General features: G+C 36.0%; 2 protein-coding genes across 2 annotated transcripts in view; one reads left to right on the top strand and one right to left on the bottom strand.

Annotated features, from left to right (window-relative positions):
- The window catches only part of FGF7 (fibroblast growth factor 7), a 62322-nt gene extending 57426 nt beyond the window's left edge, over positions 1 to 4896 (top strand). The window contains exons 3-4 of the mRNA XM_030842792.3: positions 3463 to 3566; positions 4594 to 4896. Of these exons, the coding sequence (XP_030698652.1) occupies positions 3463 to 3566; positions 4594 to 4788 (299 nt within the window). The 3' untranslated portion in view covers positions 4789 to 4896. The remainder of the gene's footprint in view (positions 1 to 3462; positions 3567 to 4593) is intronic.
- The window catches only part of FAM227B (family with sequence similarity 227 member B), a 259682-nt gene that overhangs the window by 150402 nt on the left and 83092 nt on the right, over positions 1 to 26188 (bottom strand). The gene's annotated exons all lie outside the window — the stretch shown is intronic.

Below are 26188 nucleotides of genomic sequence, written 5' to 3'. Positions count from 1 at the left end.
GTAAAAATACTCTGTATGATACAAAAATGATGATACATGTCCAAACACCAAGAGTAAACCATAAAGTAAACTATGGGCTGTGGTTGATAATGATGGTCAATGTAGGTTCATTAATTATAACAACTGTACCACTCTGGTGGGGGCTGTGATAACTGGGGAGGCTATGCATGTGTGGGAGCAGGGGGTAGCTGGGAAATCTCTGTACCTTCCCCTCAATTTTGCTGTGAACCTAAAACTTCTCTAAAAAATAAATTCTTAATAAAAACTTTTTTTGAAAACAGGAAAGTTAAAACACTTTAAAATCTGTAGGAACACTACTTCCTACTCTGCACTTAAGTGAAAGAATGATAACTTTAGTTTCTTCATTCTTGGGTTTTCTTGAATAAAAAAAGGCACAGCACACGGGGCAAAACAGACCAGAAAGTCAGGATTGATAGCGTATTAATTCTGCCAGTACTACTTAATGCTCTTCCAAGAAATATATTTTTAGGTCTGTTGATTTCCTAGTAAAATGATTTTTTAAATACGTCAAACAATATACAATATTACTGTGTCAGGAACCTTGCCATTTTCAAGTCTGTCCTCATCCTGGTTAAAAGTAGAATCTTTAAAGATTGAACATCTGTTCATATGCTTATTTGCCAACTGTATATCTACTTTGGTATCTGTTCAGACATTTTGCCCATTTTTTAATTGGGTTGTTTAAAATCTAAAGATTTTTTGATGTCCTTAACCCCAATGTGCGGAGGGATAAGATTAACAATGTTTATCACCTATTGAGTGTCAGAGTGTAACAAAAATATGGTGGGCAATGGGCACGTAGGGGATAGAGGAAAAGGGTTTAGAGATGGGACAATATGAATATATTGTCATGACTGAACCTGAAGGGAAAGTGTCCACATAGCATAATCAACAATACCTCTATCATTCTATAGTTATATTTTGTAGACAGTTGGTCTATAAACGAAAAAGCCAGCAAACATGCCAGATTTCATTCCCTAATTAAAACTGAGCATGAAAGATACTCTAAGCCTATGCATCAGTACTCTCCTTTCTAAGAGAAAATATTGAATAAAGAGGGAAATAGCAGGAGAAAGGGACTAGAAGGAAAAAACTGACTTCACATTTTACAGTGGTAAGATCTTTAGAAATCAACTATTCCGTATGTTTTTAAATAGATATATTTACTCAGTTTTGAAGGTATTGCAAATTGGTTGAATCAGTGAATTTCTTTAGTATTCTTCACTGAGTTTATTGATATAAACTTAACCTATTTGGATTCTGCTGCGTAATAAATTATTTCCCTTTGATCTTCCTTTGCTGAACAAGAAGAGTTAGCTGCCAGATAAAGTGCTCCTAAAGGGCAGGGTTTGTCACTGAATTGAGCCTAGCACAGAACTGGCTCTCACTGAAGATTTGTTGAATTTTGCATGAATGCATCAGCATCACATCCTTCACATGCTTGTAAGCAACTGTTAACATTTCCCTTAGCCTCTCCTTCAGGGCTGTGTCTCCAGAAGTTTTCTTTTCTTTTAATTAAGGTGTATCTACGTGTGTGTTTACATATGTGTTTTGCTGTTTATACTAGATTTTAACTTCTGGAGTTCAGAAACCAGTGCTGTTTTTCTTAATTTGTATCCTAAAATTACCATACAGTTCAATGCATTCTGACAATGCTTCATAAATACTTTAAAAGATAAATATCCATTCCTTTGCATTTTCTTCATAGACCTCAATTTCTAGATGAGCAGCTGTAGAACTCTCAATTGGATGAGCTCTGACTAGTGCTAACCATAGTATAGTGGGAAAATGACTTCTATATGCAGCATATATTGGAAACAGATAACACATATTAATTAGGCTACATTAATCCTGATGAAATGGGTAAAAATTTTATTCTCCAGATAGGAAAAATGAAGCCAGAAGAATAAATAAGAGGATGAAGTGAAGGCATGGAATAAAAAAATTAGAATTTCCTCCACTTAAGTGACTATTTTAGAACACAGCTTCTGGAAACTTGATTTATGCAGATAATTTTCACTTGGAATTTTCTTTACATTATGTTAAGCGCAAGAAAGAGAATGTCTCAAGTTGAAAGTATAATTACCAGTAGTTACATAAAACAGTTCACTAAACTTTTAATTTCTATGCCATTTTAAAAAATTGATTGAGAGGTTTTTTTCTTACTGTAGTTAGAGTATTAAAATACAGCACTTTAGGAAATGATATATAATGAAACAGTAGGTTTTCTTGTGGCAATTTCAATAATGGTTAAAAAATTAATTAAATGGTATAAAGTTATAAAATATTCTGTGATCAGGACTCATAATTTGGTTTTAGATGCTGTTTTCATTATCAAAAAGCTCACTATCAGTTTAAAATATTTACTATTTTGGGGGGGTACAAATGAACTTATGTACAAAAGAGCAACAGAATTACAGATGTAGAAAACAAACTTATAGTTACCAGGGGGTAAGGGAGGGGAGGGATAAATTGGTAGACGGGATTGACATATACACACTACTATATATAAAATAGATAACTAATAAGGACCTACCGTATAGAACAGAGAACTCTACTCAATACTCTGTAATGGTCTATATGGGAAAAGAATCTAAAAAAGAGTGGATATATGTATATGTATAACTGATTCACTTTGTTGTACACCTGAAACTAATACAACATTGTAAATCAACCATACTCTAATAAAAATTTTAAAAAACAAATCAAAATAAAATATTTAATTTTTTAAAGGTAGTTGGTTCTGTTTACCATCATTTACAATTGCTTTAGTCGGAATTTTATTCATTTTCAGTATATTCAAGAAATATTCTGTCAGCAATAATTATTAATATAAAGCTTAAGTAGAAAATTAAAGATGTTAGCTAATTATATACTTTCATAGCATTATATAATGATTAAGAGCCAGACCTTTTGGGTTCAAATTCCACTTCTGCCACTTACCAGCTGAGAATTTGGGCAAATTACTTCTTTGTACCTGAGCTTCTTGATCTGTAAACTGGGGAAAATATGAGTACTTGCCTTATAGTCTTGGTGATAAGTACATGTATTAATACATGAGTGCTAAAACAATACTTTGCATGTGGTATGAATTGAATAAACTTTAGGTATTATTGATGTTATTATTACTATTACAGTAAATTAGAAATGTAATTCTAGAGAAGAAAAAGCAAAATTCAAGTATGTAACTCTTCTTTTTGAATCCAAATATCTTTTTCTACAAAATAAAAAATCAATAGTTTTGCACTTCCCACATTTAATAAGGACTAATCTGGTGTTTGTGTGTACATGTTATGGGTGGATGGGGGTCTCAGGCTGAGTAAATAATCATGTTAATAATCTTAACTTCCAAGTGAAATAGAAATAAGGACAAATGGTCATTCTTGGATAATCTGCAAAGCTGGGTGAATAACTGACATATCTTTCTGTGATTCCTTGCAGACATCATGGAAATCAGGACAGTGGCCGTTGGAATTGTAGCAATCAAAGGAGTGGAAAGTGAATATTATCTTGCAATGAACAAGGAAGGAAAACTCTATGCAAAGGTATTGATAATTGATACCTTAGACTTAATTTCTCATATTTATTTTTGTCAAAAATATCTTCCCTTTCTGAAAAGTAAAAATGAAATTAACTCCTCTCAAACTACATAATTCAATGATTTCATTAAAACATTTTATACTTAATAATTAAATTTTCTGTGTGATCTTGGACAATTTGCTTAAGTTCTCTGGACTCTGGTTTCTTCATCTGTAAAACAAGTCAGATTAACTGACCTCTAAGGATCCTTCCAGCTCTAAAATTCCATTTGTATTTTAGATTCTTAAAATCTAAAATGTCCATCTGTCAGTATTAAAGCTCTTTTTGTTAAAGTTCACCCAATTTGCACTTTGCTGACATGAAAATTCTTGGGGAAAAAAAATCCAGACGTTTGTTTATCAACATCAATCTCACAATCATGGGCTTTGAACTGTAAGCATTCCCATTGTTCCCACTTTATTATAACATGAAATATGCAACTGTTCATCCCACTATAACAAAGTATAATTGACTTTCCTTTGTGTTCCTGGCACAGACTACGTAAAAATACAGGTTTAAGTGAATGAATGAATAGTTGGATGAACAAATTAACTTTTTATTTTCCATCACTATCACAGGCAATGTAATAGTAAATGAAGAAAAGTTGTGAAATATGTCCTTCAGCTGAGGGAGGCAGAGGCTCTGCTAATTGTATCAAAATGTCAGTGTTAGGGAAAGAGTGACTTGGGCATAGTAATATGAGAGCTGCTAATTAGGAGGAAATAGCTCTTAATACTTAAGAATAGTAGCAACTGACTGCCAAAAAGCTACATGTTTGAAACTATGTTGCATAACTAAATGTGTATCATTTTATCTTTTAAAAAATTTAATCTTTTTTCAAATATGCTAAGTATATATAACAAACTGCATTATGCCTGCTCAAAAAAAGTCATGTATGTTTTAATCCTACTAAATATTACTGCTTATTCTTTGTCTAATTGAGTCCCTCCAAAAATAATTTGGATAATGTTGTTTGTTTGTTGTTCTTTGCAGAAAGAATGCAATGAAGACTGTAACTTCAAAGAATTAATTCTGGAAAACCACTACAACACATATGCATCAGCTAAATGGACACACAGTGGAGGAGAAATGTTTGTTGCCTTAAATCAAAAGGGGGTTCCTGTAAGAGGGAAAAAAACGAAGAAAGAACAAAAAACAGCCCACTTTCTTCCTATGGCAATAACCTAATCATATATGGCATATAAGAAACCAGTTCCAGCAGGGAGATTTCTTTAAGTGGACTGTTTTCTTCCTTTTTTCTTTTCTTTTTTTTTTTTTTTTTAAGTAACCAAGAAAGGCTGGAAAACTACTGAAAAACTGATCAAGCTGGACTTGCGCATTTATGTTTATTTTAAGAGACTGCATTAAAGAAAGATTTGAAAAAATATACACAAAAATCAGATTTAGTAACTAAAAGTTGTAAAAAATTGTAAAACTGGTTGTACAATCATGATGTCAGTAATAGTAATGTTTTTTCTTAAATTAATTTACCCTTAAGACTGTTAGATTTGATTATCTGATAATGATTATTTAAATATTCCTATCTGCTTATAAAATGGCTGCTATAATAATAATAATGCAGATGATGTTATATAAGATGTGTCAGACCTAAAAGCTGCTGGAATGATTTGTCAGATAATCCAGCCAACACTAACTATGGAAGATGAGCAGTATCTGAATGCTTTCTAGTGAAAAATTATGAACCACTTAAATTCTAATCAGAAAAGAAGGAATATTCTCAAAAATTCTATTATGGAAATGAATCAAAGAGGTAGTTTTACAAGAGTATAAGATTAGAACATGCTTGTACCTGTTAACAAGAACAAAATTCCTAATGCTGCTCCCAATTGAAAGGGTATTGCTTAAAGGATGTTTTCAAAAATCTTGTATATAAAATAGCAATAATGATGATAATACTGTACTTCATCTCACTCACCACAAAATAACATTTTATAATCCCTAAAAGTAAAATTCAAAAATCTTTTATGTTTTTTTCAAGTAACATAATCTATCTTTTGTATAATTCATATTCGGGAATATGGCTTTTAATAATGTTCTTCCCACAAATAATCATGCTTTTATCCTGTGGTTACCGCATTAAACTCTATTTTAAGTTGTATTTGAACTTTACTGTTTTGTTATTTAAGTTTATGTTATTTATAAAAAAAAAACCTTAATAAGCTGTATCTGTTTCATATGCTTTTAATTCTAAAGCAATAACAAAACCGTCTGGCTCAATTGCAAGTTCCCCCTCCCCCTCATGAGCAACACCAAGTCTAGTACACAGCACTCAGGCCAGCAAATCCTGGACAGCAGACAAAAATGACAGCTTGCAGCAATTCTTACAATAGATGTCTCACAAGGAACAATACAAAAATGTGAAATATGTTTTGCCACATACTCTTGTCAACTAAATTGGATCTTATAAGTAAAATCACTGTAGATAAAAGAACTTACAGGATTTTAAAGTTAAACTATATTTGAGTTCATGAGTAGAATAGTACAACATTTAAAAAATATGCATATTTAAAGTTAGTAGTTTTTCTAATCTCTAGAAATCTCTGCCATTCAAAATATGGCAGCATTGAAAGTTGTTTTCCTGTTCAATGGCAAGAGCACAATGCCCAAAGTAGAGTCTATACTTAGGGATTTGAGGCCCTGAATAGCAATGAAGGCTTGAGGTCAGGCTACAGATAATGGACTTATTGAAAAGATAAATTTCTACTTCATAATTCTGGCATTGGTAGATCTTGTTAGCACTTTAATGTTCATCAGTAGAAGGCCAACATTTATCGAAATTAAATTGGTGGTACGCTAATAAGGGTGGTTTTTATTTCAAAATATTTGTCTTTTAAGTCCCTTTATTTTATACAAATATTAACTGATAATACATTTATAAGAGAGAGTTACATGAAAAGGCTAAGTTAACAGAAATAATAGGTTCATTTGATTTCCTTGTGACTCAACCTACATGATGAGGCTGCAGGAAGCTAGAAAAAATTGCCCTTCCTCAGATATACTCTAGGGAAATGCCATGAATGATATTCTTAACTGTTGTATGATTCAAGGGCCTTGCTAGTCTAGGTTCCTAGATCAGGCTTCTGTTACTGGTGTCTTGTGAACATACTGAGAGCAGAAGAGGACCTATATGGTTTTTTTTTTTTTTGAGGATCTATGTTTTTCATATTTGTTTCCTTAGTGTCTAGCAGAGTGCCTGTCCATAATCAATTTTTTATATGAATTCACTCAATGTTTGAGTATCAAAGAAAATTCATAATGAGACTAACCGTACTTTATTTTAAAAAGGGTGAAACATGATTATATGGAAATTTAAACAGAAACAGTGTGTATGTATATAAGTTATGAGCTATATTAGGACCAAATACTCTGACTATAGAGTTATAGTTATGAACAAATTACAAAGCAACGCTGAATTAACCAACATTTAGCAGTAAGTCCAATCCAGTAGTGTTTCTAGAAACATGTACTTATAATTCTTTATCCTCCCTCCCCCTTTTTTTTACACTTAATGTGAAAATTTTAGAAAATAAAATCTGCACTAGTTACATACACTTAGAATTCAAGAATCTAAACACTGCAAGCGGCCTTAGTCCTTACTATTCATTTGTAGACCAGGAAATTGAGACTGTAACAGATCCCAAATCACATAGCTGGTTAGGTTCAGAACTGCCACAAGAGTCTAGGTCATTCAGCATGTATTTCCTACTCTTGGATGATTAGGATTATTAGTTAGTGGTCTTTAAAAAAAATTATTCCTATTGAGATATAACCTTTACATTTGCATGCAAATGTGACATGTTTTGGCACTTCACTTCATATATAATAGTCTATACTGTCATATTTGACTCAAAAGGAGGAAAAAAATGATGAAATTTCTCATTCTGACTCCTATTCAACTTTTCGGTACGCGGGTCTCTCACTGTTGTGGCCTCTCCCGTTGCGGAGCATAGGCTCCGGACGCACAGGCTCAGCAGCCATGGCTCACGGGACCAGCCGCTCCGCGGCATGTGGGATCTTCCCGGACCGGGGCACGAACCCGCGTGCCTATATCGGCAGGCAGACTCTCAACCACTGTGCCACCAGGGAAGCCCCCTATTCAACTTTTAAATGCACCTCTTTACTTACAAATGGAAAGCACTGTGCAAAATAGCCAGATAAACAGAGTAACCTTTTCTAAATGTTCTTTGAAAGAGAAAATTGGTTAAATACATTGGTTTCCAAGAATTAGGAAGGAAAAAATTAAACAGAAGAATATAAAATGTTAACAAAAGAAGAAATAAAGATACTCTCAATGCAATTAGTGAACTAAAACATTTTTACATAAAAAATGCTATAATATAAATTATCAGCCTTTGAGTTGGCTAAAATTCAACTTAATGACAGAAGAGAAGGGATGCTGGAGATAAATTCTTAGTTTCCATCTCTCAGAGTTTGCCCTTCTGCTTCTCTAAAGTGACAAATAACATAGAGATGGACTATGGGACCAGCTATAGTAAAAGCAATTCTGTATCCACAAATATCCTAAATCAGTGCCTCTCACAATTTTCTATTTAAATACCAATACTAGTAGAGGTAGAGAATGAGAGTCTAAGGAATAATGCAAAGGTAGCCCACCAAAGACACAAATTTTCCTGAAAATCATTCTCTTAAAACACATGTGATTTTTGCATTTTATTCCACTATATATTTATGTTTGCTTTAATATAAAATTCATACCAGTGGGAAAAAGTGATGCATCAGAAAAATGTGTAAACTTTCTCATGTGGCTTCATTTACACTACTATCCCACTGCCATATACTTGGGCATGAATAAGACACAAGAGATCCTATACCTCTCATAGTTCAACTTTACACGCAGGTGACACATGGCTAAAGAAAACCAAAAGTTTATGTAAAAGTTTACTATGAACCAGAGTGACATTAAAAATATTTAATGACGAGTATGAGTGGTTACTGGTCAATCAGAATATACCACTGCTCTATTAGAATAGATTCAGGCCACTGTGACTAACTTGTGGGTATCAGATGATTATCAGCCTTGACCATTTCTATGATCACCTTAAAACAGTTTTTAGAGAATATCTATTAATTGGTCTCTCTGATTTGAGTTCTTAATGCATATGTTAATATGCCATAGTTCATTAAACCTTCATGCCTATTTCAACACTGTTGCCAGGCTACTCTTTATTTTAAACTTTACTATTTTTAATTGATATATAGCTGATATACAATATTATGTAAGTTATAGGTGTCCAATATAGTGATTCACACTTTTTGAAGGTTATATTCCATTTATAGTTATTATATTGGCTATATCCCGTGTTGTACAATATATCCTTGTAGCTTATTTTATACATAATAGTTTGAATCTCAATTTCCTACCCCTGTATTGCCCACCCCCAGGCTACTCTTTATTCCACTTCTATATGCATCCAGCAGAGCGGCGGCTTTCAATGAAGGTGATGTACCTTCAGGCCCACATATGCTTCCACTCATGCTCTAACTTAGAATGGTTTGCCAAGAAAACGTACTTGTTTTTTTCTTAACATCTTTAATGGAGTATACTTGCCTTACAATGGTTAGTTTCTGCTGTATAACAAAGTGAATCAGCAATACGTATACATATATCCCCATATCCCCTCCCTCTTGCGTCTCCCTCCCATCCTCCCTATCCCACTCCTCTAGGTGGTCACAAAGCACCAAGCTGATCTCCCTGTGCTATGCGGCTGCTTCCCACTAGCTATTTGACATTTGGTAGTGTATATATGTCAATGCTACTCTCTCACTTTGTCCCAGTTTACCCTTTCCCCTTCCCGTGTCCTCAAGTCCATTTTCTATATCTGCATCTTTATTCCTGTCCTGCCCGAGGTTCTTCAGAACCATTTATTTTTCTTTTTAGATTCCATATATATGTGTTACCATATGGTATTTGTTTTTCTCTTTCTGACTTACTTCACTGTCAATGACAGACTCTAGGTCCATCCACCTCACTACAAATAACTCAATTTCATTTCTTTTTATGGCTGAGTAATATTCCATTGTATATATGTGCCACATCTTCTTTATCCATCCATCTGTTGATGGACACTTAGGTTGTGTCCATGTCCTGGCTATTGTAAATAGTGCTGCAATGAATATTGTGCTACATGACTCTTTTTGAATTATGGTTTTCTCAGGGTATATACCCAGTAGTGGGATTGCTGGGTCGTATGGTAGTTCTATTTTTAGTTTTTTAAGGAACCTCCATACTATTCTCCATAGTGGCTGGATAAGTTTACATTCCAACCAATAGTGCAAGAGGGTTCCCTTATCTCCACACCCTCTCCAGCACTTATTGTTTGTAGATTTTTTGATGATGGCCATTCTGACTGGTGTGAGGTGATACCTCGTTTTAGTTTTGATTTGCATTTCACTAATGACTAGTGATGTTGAGCATCCTTTCACATGTTTGTTGGCTATCTGTGTATCTTCTTTAGAGAAATGTCTATTTATGTCTTCTGCCCATTTTTGGATTGGGTTGTTTGCTTTTTGGATATTGAACTGCATGAGCTGCTTGTAAATTTTGGAGATTAATCCTTTGTCAGTTGCTTCATTTGCAAATATTTTCTTCCATTTTGAGAGTTGTCTCTTTGTCTTGTTTATGGTTTCGTTTGCTGTACAAAAGTTTTAAGTTCCATTAGGTCCCATTTATTTTTGTTTTTATTTCCATTTCTCTAGGAGGTGGGTCAAAAAGGATCTTGCTGTGATTTATGTCATAGAGTGTTCTGCCTATGTTTTCCTCTAAGAGTTTTATAGTGTCTGGCCTTACATTTAGGTCTGTAATCCATTTTCAGTTTATTTTCATGTATGGTAAGAGGGAGTGTTCTAATTTCATTCTTTTACATGTAGCTGTCCAGTTTTCCCAGCACCACTTATTGAAGAGGCTGTCTTTTCTCCATTGTATATTCTTGCCACCTTCATCAAAAATAAGGTGACCATATGTGCGTGGGTTTATCTCTGGGCTTTCTATCCTGTTCCATTGATCTATATTTCTGATTTGTGCTGGTACCATATTGTCTTGGTTACTGTAGATTTGTAGTATAGTCTGAAGTCGGGAGCCTGATTCCTCCAGCTCCATTTTTTCTTTCTCAAGATTGCTTTGGCTATTCACGGTCTTTTGTGTTACCATACAAACTGTGAAATTTTTTGTTCTAGTTTTGTGAAAATGCCATTGGTAATTTAATAGTGATTGCACTGAATCTGTAGATTGCTTTGGTTAGTACAGTCATTTTCACAGTGTTGATTCTTCCAATCTAAGAACATGGTATATCTCTCCATCTGTTTGTATCATCTTTAATTTCTTTCATCAGTGTCTTATAGTTTTCAGCACAGGTCTTTGGCTCCTTAGGTAGGTTTATTCCGAGATATTTTATTCTTTTTGTTGCAATGGTAAATGGGATTGTTTCCTTAATTTCTCTTTCAGATTTTTCATCATTAGTGTGTAGGAATGCAAGAGATTTCTGTGCATTAATTTTGTATCCTGCTGCTTTACCAAATTCATTGATTAGCTCTAGTAGTTTTTTGGTAGCATCTTTAGGATTTCTACATATAGTATCATGTCATCTGCAAACAGTGACAGCTTTACTTCTTTTCTATTTGGATTCCTCTTATTACTTTTTCTTCTCTGATTTTTGGGGCTAAAACTACCAAAGCTATGTTGAATAATACTGGTGAGAGTGGACAACCTTGTCTTGCTCCTGATCTTAGAGGAAATGGTTTCAGCTTTTCACCATTGAGAACGATGTTGGCTGTGGGTTTGTCATATATGGCCTTTATTACATTGAGGTAAGTTCCCTCTATGCCTGCTTTCTGGAGGGTTTTCATCATAAATGGGTGTTCAATTTTGTTGAAAGATTTTTCCACATTTATTGAGATGATCATATGGTTTTTATCCTTCAGTTCGTTAATACGGAGTATCACATTGATTGATTTGCATATATTGAAGAATCCTTGCATTCCTGGGATAAACCCCACTTGATCATGGTGTATGATCCTTTTAATGTGCTGTTGGATTCTGTTTGCTAGTATTTTGTTGAGGATTTTTGCATCTATGTGTATCAATGATACTGGCCTGTAGTTTCCTTTTTTTGTGACATCTTTGTCTGGTTTTGGTATCGGGGTGATGGTGGCCTCGTAGAATGAGTTTGGGAATGCTCCTCCCTCTATTTTGGAAGAGTCTGAGAAGGATAGGTGTTATCTCTTCTCTAAACATTTGATAGAATTCGCCTGTGAAGCCATCTGGTCCTGGGCTTTTGTTTGTTGGAAGAATTTTAATCACAGTTTCAGTTTCAGTGCTTGTGATTGGTCTGTTTATATTTTCTATTTCTTCCTTGTCCAGGCTCAGAAGGTTGTCCTTTTCTAAGAATTTGTCCATTTCTTACAGGTTGTCCATTTTGTTGGCATATAGTTGCTTGTAGTAATCTCTCATGATCCTTTGTATTTCCGCAGTGTCAGTTGTTACTTCTCCTTTTTCATTTCTAATTCTCTTGATTTGAGTCTTTTCCCTTTTTTTCTTGATGAGTCTGGCTAAAGGTTTATCAATTTTGTTTATCTTCTCAAAGAACCAGCTTTTAGTTTTATTGATCTTTGCTATTGTTTCCTTCATTTCTTTTTCATTTATTTCTGATCTGATCTTTATGATTTCTTTCCTTCTGCTAACTTTGGGGTTTTTTTTTTTTTTTGTACTTTCTCTAATTGCTTTAGGTTTAAAGTTATGTTGTTTATGTGAGACGTTTCTTCTTTCTTGAGGTAGGATTGTATTGCTATAAACTTCCCTCTTAGAACTTCTTTTGCTGCATCCCATAGGTTTTGGGTCATCATGTTTTCATTGTCATTTGTTTCTAGGTATTTTTTGGTTTCCTCTTGATTTCTTCAGTGATCTCTTGGTTATTTAGTAGTGTATTATTTAGCCTCCATGTTTTTGTATTTTAACAGTTTTTTTCCTGTAATTGATATCTAGTCTCATAGTGTTGTGGTCAGAAAAGGTGCTTGATATGATTTCAATTTTCTTAAACTCACCAAGGCTTGATTTGTGACCCAAGATATGATCTATCCTGAAGAATGTTTCATGAGCACTTCAGAAGAAAGTGTATTCTGTTGTTTTGGATGGAATGTCCAATAAATATCAATTAATAGGAATGGTAATTACCAATTAGACACAGCCTTCTTGGTTGCTGCAGCAGCAGCCTTAGGATTTCATGCCCGACTCTGGTGTCCGCGCTGATAGCCCTGGCTCGCACCATCTGTGAAGCTCGTTTAGGCGGTGTTCCGAATCTCCTCGCACACCCTGAACAATGGTCTCTTGAGTCTTAGGCAGTTTCAGATTTTTCCCGGACTCCCTCCAGCTTAGCTGTGGCTCACTAGCCCCCTTCAGGCTGTGTTCACGCAGCCAACCCCAGTCCTCTCCCTGGGATCTGAACTCCGAAGCCCGAGCCTCAGCTCCCAGCCCCCACCCGCTCCGGCGGGTGAGTGCTGGTCGGCACTGATCCTCTGTGTGGGAATCTCTTCGCTTTGCTCTCTGCACCCCTGTTCCTACACTCTCCTCTGTGGCTCTGAAGCTTCCCCCCCACGCAACCCCCATTTCCACCAGACACGGGGCTTCCTAGTGTGTGGTAATTTTTCCTCCTTCACAGCTCCCTCCCAGAGGTGCAGGTCCCATCCCTATTCTTTTGTCTCTGTTTTTTTCTTTTGCCCTATCCAGGTACGTAGGGAGTTTCTTGCCTTTTGGGAAGTCTGAGGTCTTATGCCAGCATTCAGGAGGTGTTCTGTAGGAGTTGTTCTACATGTAGTTGTATTTTTGCTGTATTTGTGGGGAGGAAGGTGATCTCCATGTCTTACTCCTCTGCCATTTTGAAGGTCCTCCTTACTTTCTCCTGAGTTGCGAAGATTTGCCAGAAAGCAACAGCAAAAGTCCTAGTCTCTTCAATTTCAGGAGTTTCCAAATCGTCAAATTGAATTTATGAGATGATAAAAATTTATCTTCTTTTCATATGAATAGAACTTATAGTCTAATAACTGAAATGTGAAATGAATAATAACATTTAGCTTGAAGACGGAAGGCCTTTCTCTTGATAAGTCCAGCCAGACACGTATTAGTTATCTATCGTTGTGTAACAAATTATCCTAAAACTTAATGGCTTAAACAGCAAGTTTTCATTATCTCATAGTTAATGTGGTTAGGGACCTGTGTATGGTTTAGCTAGGTGTCTCTAGCTAGCATCTTCTATAAGGTTGCAATCAAGGTGTTGGCCAGAACTGCAGTTATCTGTTATCTCAATGCTCAACTCAGAGAGGGATCGACCTTAGATCCTCACTGGTTGTGGGTTTGAAATATCACTTCCTCGCCACGTGAGCTTCTCCATAGCTCCACTTAAAACATGGCAGTTTGTTTCCCACAGAGCAAGGAATCAGAGAGAATGAAAAAGAGTGCCCACAACGGAAGTTACAGTATTTCATAGCCTAATCTTCAGAAGTGTCTCATCGCTTCTGCCTGTACTCAAGGAGAGGGAATTAACAAAGGCATACAAACCAGAAAGCAGGAATCACTGGAGGCCATCTTAGAGGCTGACTAACACAAGTCAGAAACAATGTTTTTAAGGCCACTGCCACAAAGACAGGATTCTTTAGGGCCTAATAACGAGTAATCCATGGCTTTCAGTGGTGAGCCATTCAGCAGAGAAAGACGAAGTAGGTATATCCTCTGTGGCAACATATTTGATCCTTCCCTGAGGGATACTTTATGGTACAATGCCACATAGGATAATTGAGAAAAGGTTTGAACCACAGTGTGTACTGCCTATTAGCTTGAGTTGTGCCTTCTTAGATCTCCTAATGTAGGTGGAAAACTAACATCACTTTGCCTCTACATGAAGGAAATGACCCTGCCTTCAGACCCAACATGAAGATAACCTCCCCCTCCACCACCCTACCTCAAGAAAATAAGATCATAAATGCCAGCTGAAATTCCTCAAGCCATACAGTTTTGTCCTAGATGGTGGAGGTAATCAGTCACAAGTTACCCAATATCATATGAGGATAAGACCTAAACAGACTTGAAAAACAATTTATTTTAATGCAAGATGCACATTGGAATCACCTGGGATTTTTTTTTTATATATATATATAATGAGACCTAGGTCCCACTCCAGACCAAATGCATCAGTATATCTGGGATGGGGCCCAGGCACTGGTATTTTTAAAGCTCTCCAGGAGATTCTAATGGGCCTATGCATTTGAGAACCAATTAGCTAAATGATGGCAGCAGGGGTGGAGAGGACTTTCTAGGAATTATACCTGATTCTTTGTCTTTGTTTCTTCTTAAACACCCTGAAAAGCCTTATGTAGCTTCCCACCTAATTCCATATTTTCTAAGATGGTTCTAAAGTCTGCCGTGCTTCTTGGATCCTTGGTTTTCCTATTGTCTCCATATTTTGTTATTCACATTGGGGCTAAAAGGAAATGCAAACACTGGAAAGAGAGCCACAGTTGTTTTTGCAATGAAACAATTATGGAGTATAAAGTGCACAAAGGACACCCTCCCCCTACTCCCAACACCTGCCACACACACACCATAGTCCATTCTCAGAGTAGCCAGAGTGATTCTGTTATATCATATCTCAGATAATGCAATTTCTCTATTCAAAACTGCAGCTGTTTTCCATATTAGAATAAAAGCCAAAGTCCTTAGAGTGGCCTATGGAGGGGCAATGGAAAAATGTAAGTGATTAAAAACTTTAATTAGGTATGGGAAAAAAAAACAGGAAAAAAAGTAATAAAAGTCTAGAATTATGCACTCAGATTGTTTGGCAGATATCATTGAATTCTCATGCCATTTTAAAGAAACTCTAACTGTACACTGTAGACAATATTTTAATGGACATGATATGCCCATTGATATGGAAAAGACAATAGCCCCGTATAAAAAATTGATGAATGTACACAGTTATGTTTGAAGTAAAGAAAATACTTAAGGCATATGTACATATCAATTTAATGAGTCTCCACTTTAAAATTTTTCTATTAATCAACCAGTTAATGGATCCAGCTAGGCTGAGTGAGACTTAACTGATCTTCTATTGTTGGTTATTTTGGTTGTTTCAAATTTTTCACTAACATAAATGATTTTTTTGTACATACTCCTTTATATTTATGATTATCTTATTAAGATAATTATAAAGAAACAGAATTATTAGACCCATAAGTTTTAAAGCCTTTAAAAATGTAAATTGAAAATTTGATTTTCAGGAATCTTTTCCCCAATATATATTCCAACCCTCTGTACATGGGAATGGATAAACACTTTCCCTAAAATTTATGCTCAAAATTTAGTCAGCTTTATTCTTACCTCTACTTCTCTGTGACTATCCGTTATCACCAAAACCTAGCTAGCCTCTTCTTTTTCAACATCTCAGTTGTATGTCTTTCTTGGTCCTTTACAACCTCATTACCTCATGTCTAGAGTTTAGCAATTGTTCCCTAATCATTCTTCTGTCTCAAGTTCCTGCCCATCTCAGATACTACCTATTTCCTTAATCTTCCTGAAATACTACTTTGACGATGTCAGTTGTCAGTTAAAGAATCCATGTTAGCTGCTTACTGACTATTGAATTTAAATTCTTTAAAATAGCATCCAAAGCTGTCAAACAACTGGCTCTACTTTATCTGTCCAATCTTCTCACTGCCCACCATAAACCTTAGAGTTTCCTTAGTCCACTGTGTTTATCCCATTGTCTTTTTCTCCTCACTAGTCCTTAATTTAAAAAAAATGTATCTTATCTATTTTGTTCACTTACATATCCCAAGCACCTTTAACAGTGTCTGGTACAGAGTAAGCTGTCAGCAAATATTCGTTCAATGAATGGATAAACCAATTCCAATTCAGTGACAGAATAATGAGCACACCTCATTACAAAGCATTATTCCAATATTTAAGCAATATATAAATGTAGTTGTTGCAAATGAATAGAAATGTACCATCTTGGGGTGGATTCAAGGTGACGGAATAGGAGGATGCTGGACTCACCTCCCCTCACGAAAACATCAAAGCTACAACTACATACAGAATGACTCTCACTGGGAACTAGCAGGAAGGCTCCTCTACAACCAAAGCTGTGAGGAAAGATTCACACACAATCTGGTAGGAAGGGAGAAGTGATCTGGTCAGGACCTGCATCCCTAGCAGAGGACACAGAAGAGGAGGGGGCTATTTCACAGGCTCAGGGATCCTTCCTGGGGAGTGAGGGGTTTTGAGACAGAATGGAAGGGGTCAGGGCACAACCTTTAAAAGAATGACATAGCTGTTGAGGATACTACATAAACTGGTTAGAACCAATTAGGCCCAAGGTGGTGGAAAATTTGACTTCCAGTAGACCTTGAGACTCATAATACATTAGCGTGCTAAATGACACACCCACAGGTGCCATGACAGTCCCGAGGCCAATCATAAAAGGGCAAAAAGTGAGCAGCAGCCCAATTCCTCAAAATCCCCACCCCTTCCTCAAAATAGTTGGAATAACCCTCCCACTCATAAGCCTATGAAATTACCCAGCCCATGAAAACTAACTTCCCCGTATTTCAGGGCCTCTCTCACCTTCTGAGATGGCCCACACTCTGTCTTTGGAGTGTGTTTCTCCTAGGGCTGCTCTCACCTTCTGAGATGGCCAGCATTCTGTCTATGGAATGTGTATCTCTGCCTTCACTTTACTATGGCTCGCTCTTGAATTCCTTCTGCGTGGAGCCAAAGACCCTCACTTGGCGGGCCCATCCCAGGGACTCACCCAAGACCTGGGACATGACCATCCTCTCATGTCCCGTTTTCCTGCAAATTCTTTACAAAGGATATTAATAAATCTACTTCTTGCCTATCACTTTGTCTCTCACTGAATTCCTTCTGCACGGAGGCATAAAGAACCTGAACTTCATTAAGTCCTGAGATGGGTTGTGTGGTTTCAGTTAGAAGATTGTGGGTTTGAGTCCCAGCTGAGGTGCAAATGGGTTTGAGTCCTCTCCTAAGTCAGAGGCTGTGGGTTCAAACCCCATCTGAAGTGTGGCTGGGTTCAAGTCACATCTGAAGGGGTGCAGTTTCACTTTCATCAGGGTATTGGCAGCCACTGCCAGCATACCAGGATGAAGCTTGGTGCACGGACTTGGGAGGGAGTGAGACTAGCTCCAGGGCAAAGACTACCACTTCCAGAGTGCATCCTTGCTCACAATCAGGAGGGAGTGAGACTAGCTCCAGGGCAGAGACAATTATCACACTCGAGCATGTGTCCCTTCCCACACTGAGGGAGCCAGCTCACTAGTGTAGCACCAACCCTTCTGGCCTGACCCAACGTCTAACTGAGGTAAGCACACTGGGGAAAAGTGAAACCAGCACAGAAGTGCAGCCCCAAGCCCTTAGGCCCCAGCCACCCCTAAACCAAGGTGGAGAAACCCTGGAAAAACCCAAGTCCCTCAGGGCTCCTGTTCCAACCTCTTGGACCCAGACCCCACCCCTGATAGAGCAGTGATGGACACTGAGCAAAGGAGAAGTCCCAGCTTGCACCTGGCTCTGGCTCCAGCCCTACTCCCCACCAAGGTGGTGGCTGCCAGCACACCTCAGGGAAAGACCTGGCCCTTGCTCACTTCAGGTATAGCCACCTAACAAAGCCTCTAGGCACAAGAAAACTGCATAGGGACCCTCCCACACAAGGACACACCCTCAATATCAGAACAGGTAACTGTTTCACCTAATTTCATAGAGACAGAGAAATTTAAACAAAATGAGAAGACAGAAGAATATGTTTCAAACAAAAGAACAAGAAACCACCCCTGAAAAAACTCCAATGAAACAGATATAAACAATTTACCTGATAAAGAGCTTGAAGCAATAGTAATAAGATGGCTACCTGAACTTGGGGGAAAAAATAGATGAACATCATGAGAATTTTAAGAAAGAACTAGAAAATAGAAAAAAGAACCAGTCAGAGCCGAAGAATTCAATAACTGAATTGAAAAATAAATTATAGGAATTAACAGCAGATTAGGTGATAACAGAAGAATGCATGAGCTCTCTGGAAGATAGAATAATAGAAATTATACAATCAGAATAGCAGAAAGAAAAACAACTTTAAAAAATGAGACTGGTTTAAGGGAACCTCTGGACAATATCAAGTGTACTAACATTCACATTACAGGGGTCCCAGAAGGAGAAGAGAAAAAGAGGTAGAGATGTATTTGATGAAATAATGGCTGAAAACTTCCCAAACATGAAGGAGAGAGATATCTAGGTACAGGAATCACAGAGAGTCCCAAAGAAAGTGAAAACAAAGAGACCCACACCAAGACATATCATAGTTAAAATGGCAAAACGTAAAGAGAGAATTCTAAAGGCAGCAAGAGAAAAAAAAAGTTACATACAAGGGAACTCCCATAAGGCTATAAGCTGATTTTTCAGCAGAAACTTTGCAGGCCATAAGGGAGAGGCATGATACATTTAATGTGCTGAAAGGAAAAAGTCTACAACTTAGGATACTCTACCCATCAAGGTTGTCATTTCAGCACTGAAGGAGAGATATAGAGATTCTCAGATAAGCAAAAATTAAGAGTTCATATTACTAAACTGACTGTACAAGAAGTGTTAAAGGGTCTTCTTTATGTGAAAAAGAAAAGGCTATAACAAGAAATAAGAACTTAAAGGAAGGGAAAAATCCCATTGGTAAAGGCAAATATATAGTAAAGGCTGTGAATTAACCACTTAAATAAGCTAGTATGAAGATTAAAAGACAAAAATTATAAAATCAACTATAACTACAATAAACAGTTAAGGTATCTTTTCCAACCACAATGGTATGAAACTAGAAGTTAATTACCAGAAGAAAAATGGGAAAAACACAAACACATGGAGACTAAACAACATGCTACTAAAAAACCAATAGGTCAACAAAGAAATCAAAGGAAAACAGAAAATACCTTGAGACAAATGAAAATGAAAATAAAAACACAACTTTCCAAAATCTATGGGATGCAGCTAAAGCGGTTCTAAGAGGGAAGTTTATAGCAATATAGGCATACCTCAGGAAATAAGAAAAATCTCTAATAAAAAACCTAACCAACCATCTAGAGGAATTAGAAGAAGAACAAAGTCCAAAGTCAGCAGAAGGAAGGAAATAATAAAGATCAGAGTGGAAATAAATAAAAGAGACCCCCCAAAAAATAATAGAAAAAAATCAATAAAACCAAGAGCTGGTTTTTGAAAAGATAAATAAAATTGGTAAGCCTTTATCCAGGCTCATTAAGAAAAAAAGAGGGAGGACACAAATAAAATAAGAAATGAAAGAGGAGAAGCTATAACTGATATCACAAAAATACAATCGTAAGAGAGTACTATGAGCAGATATATGCCAACAAACTGGACAGACTAGAAGAAATGGATAAATTCCTAGAAACATACAATCTTCCAAGACTGAAGCAGGAAGAAATAGATAATCTGAACAGACTGACTACTAGTATTAAAATTAAATCAGTAATCAGAAAACTCCCCTATCCTCCTCAAACTATTCCAAAAAATCGAAGAGAAGGAAACACATCCAAATTCATTCTTTAAAGCCACCATGATACCCAAACCAGGCAAAGACATTACAAAAAAGAAAATCACAGGCAAATATTTCTAATGAATATAGATGCAAAAATCCTCAATAAAATATTAGCAAACCAAATTCAGCAACATATCAAATGGATCATACACCATGATCAAGTGGGATTTATTCCAGGGATGTAAGGATAGTTCAGTATCCACAAATCAATGTGATATATCAAATTAACAAAATGAAAAATAAAAATTACATGATCATCTCAATAGATGTAGAACAAGCATCTGACAAAATTCAACACCCATTCATGATAAAAACTCTCAAAAAAGTTAGTTTATGACTTCCCTGGTGGCACAGTGGTTAAGAATCTGCCCACCAATGCAGGGGACACGGGTTTGAGCCCTGGTCTGGGTAGATCCCACATGCCACAGAGCAGCTAGCTTAGAAGGAAAATATCTCAATATAAAGGCCATTTATGACAAATCCACAGCTAACATTGTACTCAATGGTGAAAAACTGAAAGGTTTTCCTCTAAAATCATGAACAAGGCAAGGATGCCCACTCTCACCATTTCTATCTAACATAGTATTGGAAGTCCTAGCCACAGCAATCAGACAAGAAAAAGAAATAAAAGGCATCCAAATTGGAAAGGAAGAAGTAGAACTATCACTATTTGCAGATGACATGACTATATTTAGAAAACCCTAAAGTCTCCACCAAAAAACTATTAGAACTAATAAATGAATTCAGTAAAGTTGTGAGATACAAGATCAATATACAGAAATGGGTTGCTTTTCTGTACACTAATAATGAACTATTGGAAAGAGAAAACAAGACAACAATTCCATTTTACACTTGTATCAAAAAGGATAAAATACCTGTGAATAAACTTAACTATACTCTGAAAACTGTAAGACATTAATGAAGGCAAGTGAAGATGATACAAAGAAATTGAAAGGTATCCCATGGTCATGGATGAGAAGAACATTATTAAAATTTCCATACTACCCAAAGCAATCTACAGATTTAATGCAAGCCCTATCAAAATACCCATGACTTTTTTATAGAACTAGAACAAATAATCCTAAAATTTTTATGAAACCACAAAAGACCCTGAATACTCAAAGCAATCTTGAGAAAAAAGAACAAAGCTGGAGATGTCATGTTCCCTGACTCCAGACTACACTACTCAGCTATAGTAATCAAAACAGCATGGTACTGGCATAACAACAGACACATAGACCAATGGCACAGAATAGAGAGCCCAGAAATAAACCCACAAACATATGGTCAATTAATCTAGGATAAAGGAGGTAGAAGTACATAATGAGGAAAGACAGTCTCTTCAATAAGCGCTGTTGGGAAAACTGAAAAGCTACGTGTAAAAGAATGAGATTAGAACATTTTCTCATACCATATACAAAAACAAACTCAAAAAGGATTAAAAACCTAAATTTAAGACTAAAAACCATAACTCTAGAAGGAAATGTAGGCATATACTTTTGATGTAAATCTTAACAACATTTTTTTGCATCTTTCTCCTCGGGCAAGAGAAACAAAAGCAAAAATTACAAATGAACCTAATTAAACTAAAAGCTTTTGCACAGCAAAGGAAACCATCAACAAAACAAAATGACAACATACTCAATGAGGAAAGATATTTGCAAATGGTATGTCTGCCAAGAGTAAATATCCAAAATATATAAAGAGCTCATACAACTCATTGTCAAAAAAACAAACAACTTGATTAAAAACTGGGCAGAAGACCTGAATAGAATTTTTTTCAAAGAGGACCAACAGGCACATGAAAAGATGCTCAACATCACTAACCACCAGAGAAATGCAAATCAAAACCACAATGAGATATCACCTCCAACCTGTCAGAATGACTATCATCAAATAGACAAAAAAAAATAAATTTTGGCAAGGATGCAGAGTAAAGAAACTCTTGTGCACTGTTGGTGAGAATGTACATTAGTATAGCCATTATGGAAATGACTATGGAGGTTCCTCAAAAAAATAAAATTAGATCCACCATATGATCAAGAAATTCCACTCCTGGTTATATATTCAAAGAAAACAAAAACACTAATTTGAAAGGATTAATGCTCTCCAATGTTCATAGCAGCATTATTTACAATAGCCATAATATGAAATCGACCTAAGTGTCTATGAACAGATGAATGGATAAAGAAGATGTGTATTAAAAAAAAGATGTGTATATATCTTCACACACACACACACATATACATACATACATATACACAATGGAATGTTACTCAGCCATAAAAAAGAATGAAAAATTGCCATTTGCAGTAACATGGATGGGCCTGGAGGGTATTATGCTTAGTGAAATAAGTCAGACAGAGAAAGACAAATACACACATTTTCACCTATATGTAGCATCTAAAAAATAAAACAAATGAGTGAATATAACAAAACAAAAACAGACTCACAGAGAACAAACTAGTGGTTACAAGTGGGACGATGGGTGGGGGGAGAGACAAGATAGGTGAATGGGATTAAGAGGTACAAACTACTAGGTAGAAAATAAATAAGTTACAAGGATGTAATGCACAGGGAATGTAGCCAATATTTTATAATAAATTTAAATGGAATATAACCTATAAAAATGTTGAAACAATATTTTGTCCACCTGAAACTAATGTAACATTGTAAATCAACTATACTTCAATAAAAAAGAAACATACCACCTTGTTTTGTTCAACCTAGTGACTTAATCTCTTAGAAGTATTCAAATTCTTGGGACTTCCCTGGTGGTCCAGTGGTTAAGACTCTGCACTCCCAATGCAGGGGGCCCAGGTTCGATCCCTTGTCAGGGAGCTAGATCTCACTTGCCACAACGAAGATCCCACACGTGGTGACGAAGATCCCGTGTGTTGTAACTAAGACCCGGCACAGCCAAATAAACAAATAAATATTAAAAAAAGAAGTATTCAAATTCTTGTTATTCACTTCTCCTTAGCATGATATTTCCACATCACTCACTGGAGTATGTTAATGCATTTAATAATACGATAAGAACTTGCTGCTTTTTACACTATCCAGCACCTCTGACCACTGCTACCAATCTACAGACCAATGTACCTGGGGGGGGGGGCATTTGCAAGTCACCCTGTGGCAGACCATGGAAAATTATCTTGGAAGCTAAATTAGTAATTAAGAAGTTGCATCCCAGCAAAGGGAGGATAAATGATTTTAAAAGATATATTATCCAAGTTATTCTGAAATCTAATTCACAACAATCAAATTTGGATAGTTCTGTAAAAACACTACTAGTTTCTGGTTCTTTGGGCTATAACTATTCTATGCTACATATTGTTCACCCCACTTCTGTTCACATAGTCTTTCTTCACATAGTATAAAAGCCAAAAAAAACAAACAACCCAATCAAAAAATGGGCAGAAAATCTAAACAGACATTTCTCCAAAGAAGACATACAGAAGATTAAAAAGCATGTGAAAAGATGCTCAAAATCACTAATTATTAGAGAAATGCAAATCAAAACTAGAATGAGGTATCACCTTACACCCATCAGAATAGCCGTCATCAGAAACTCTATAAACAATAAATGCTGGAGAGGGTGATAGGAATGCAAACTGGAACAGCCACTATGGAGAACAGTATGGAAGTTCCTTAAAAAACTGAAAATAGAGCTACCGTATGATCCAGCAATCCCAATCCTGGGTGTACATATGGAGAAAACCATAAGTCAAAAAGCTACATGTACCCCAATGTTCATTGTAGCACAATTCACAATAGCCAGGACACGGAAGCAACCTAAATGTCCATCTCCAGAGGAATGGATACAGAAGATGTGGTCCATACATACAATGGAATATTACTCAGCCATATAAAAGAACAAAATAATGCCATTTGCAGCAACATGGATGGACCCAGAGATTCTCATAGTGAGTGAAGTAAGTCAGACAGAGAAAGACAAATATCATATGATATTGCTTATATGTGGAATCTAAGAAAAAGGCTACAAATGAAATTATCTACAAAAACTTATATCTTTGAAATAGAGTTACAGACGTAGAAAATAAATTTATGATTACCAGGGGGTAAGGGAAGGGAGGGATAAATTGGAAGATTGGGATTGACATATACATACTACTATATATAAAACAGATAACTAATGAAGACCTACTGTATAGCACAGGGAACTCTACTCAATACTCTGTCCTATAAGGGAAAAGGATCTAAAAAAGAGTGGATATATGTATTTGTATAGCAATTCACTTTGCTGTATACCTGAAACTAATACAACATTGTAAATCAATTATACCCCAATAAAAATTTTAAAAATTTAACCAATGATAGTACAATAATACAACTTATTAAAATTACTGTCACTTTAGGAGTCTATATCTCTGGCCATCCTGTTACTGTTTTGGGGGTTTCATCACTCTTTAGCCATGCAAATTTCTTGTTTTTCTTTAATGATGTATATTGAAAAGCGCAATGTTGAGATTTTACTGGCTTAATTCTCAGAGGGCTATCTCATTTTCAAGTCTGAAGGGTTCTGTCTTTATTGTCCCTAAGCATTGCTTAGAGTGAAGATGTAGCAAAATGACAAAGGTGCAAGTTAAAGTTCAAGTAGCTAATCCATCTGGCTATTACTTGAAGCATTTTTGGAACATGTCATTTGCTAAATATCAACTAGTGCTTGTGTATGAGTAACTTGTTAAAAAAATTTTCACCTCCTCACATCACTAAGTACAGTAATGTGCACATAAGTACTTAAAAGTTACACGTTAACTGAATAGAAGAAATATTTTTTATCACTTGTGGTTAAAACAATAGTCTATAAAAAACCATCAAGTATGTTAATGCTTTAACCTTAAAGTTCAGATAAAGAGGAAAAATTGGGCTTAAAAATTACAGGGGGTGTAAAGATTGTTTTTCAAAAACGATCTTCATCTGAGTTTAAAAGGTTATATGGTGTGGTACCACAATAAGAGAAATGACCATTAAAACTTTAGTCTTGTAAATAATCTAACAATATACTGGTTAAGGGGAGCTGGCTTGTAAATTCTGAGTCCTTCCAGATACTGAAATTCTGTAACTTCTTACATTCCAGTCCTAAAAAGGGAGATATGCCATTTTGTTTGGAAGGCAAATTTTAACTACCTGCTGCCTGTTTAACTCATTAAAAACAAAAAGAGAAAGTGCTTTTAGTTTAAAATTCTGGAGAAAAGTTAACCCCATATGACAATAAGCATCTAAAACGTCAAGAAGAAGAAATTATGTCTTAAAAATGTTTTAGATTAGAAGCAATTCTGAGACAGCAGCATACATGGAGCCCAGATTATTGCATTCCTGGACAGTCATATATACACACACATACATGTGTATATACTCATGTTTTACCCCAGTTCAGCTCTTGACCTGCCTCAGCATTCCTCCAGCACACAAATTAAGGAAGTAATACACACAAAGACACACACACACACACACACACACACACACACACACACACAGATAGAACTGTTGAGGGGAAAGAGTTCCAAAATAATAAATCTAAGTCATCAGTCTCTACTGCTAATTTCACCTCAACATTCAACAAACACTTTAGGAGTTTATTCAGTACCTATGGATAGAAGGCATAGAGTAACGAAATGTTAGAAAAGGGAACTATAGAAATAATCTATTCTAATCACCTCATTTTTTTCAGGTGGAAAAATAAGGCTGAGAGGGATTATATGACATACTCAAGGACATTCAAGTCTTTTATGTGCAAGTTAAATACATCAGAGCTGAGGAAACATTAGAAACTGTAGAGAAGTCTCCAAATCAAAACATGCTTATGTCCTTAGTAAATAAATTATCTGAGTCTTATGTTTAGAGGATTCGCCACAGTTACGACTGAGTCCAGCTTGGGGATAAGCAACACAGAAACTATAAAACTGTAAGCAGAATGTAAAACTATAAGC

This window comes from Globicephala melas, chromosome 2, assembly GCF_963455315.2.
Source record: "Globicephala melas chromosome 2, mGloMel1.2, whole genome shotgun sequence".
Taxonomy (NCBI): Eukaryota; Metazoa; Chordata; class Mammalia; order Artiodactyla; family Delphinidae; genus Globicephala; species Globicephala melas.
Note: the sequence above shows the minus strand (reverse complement) of the source record. Positions and strands in the feature narration are given on the sequence as shown.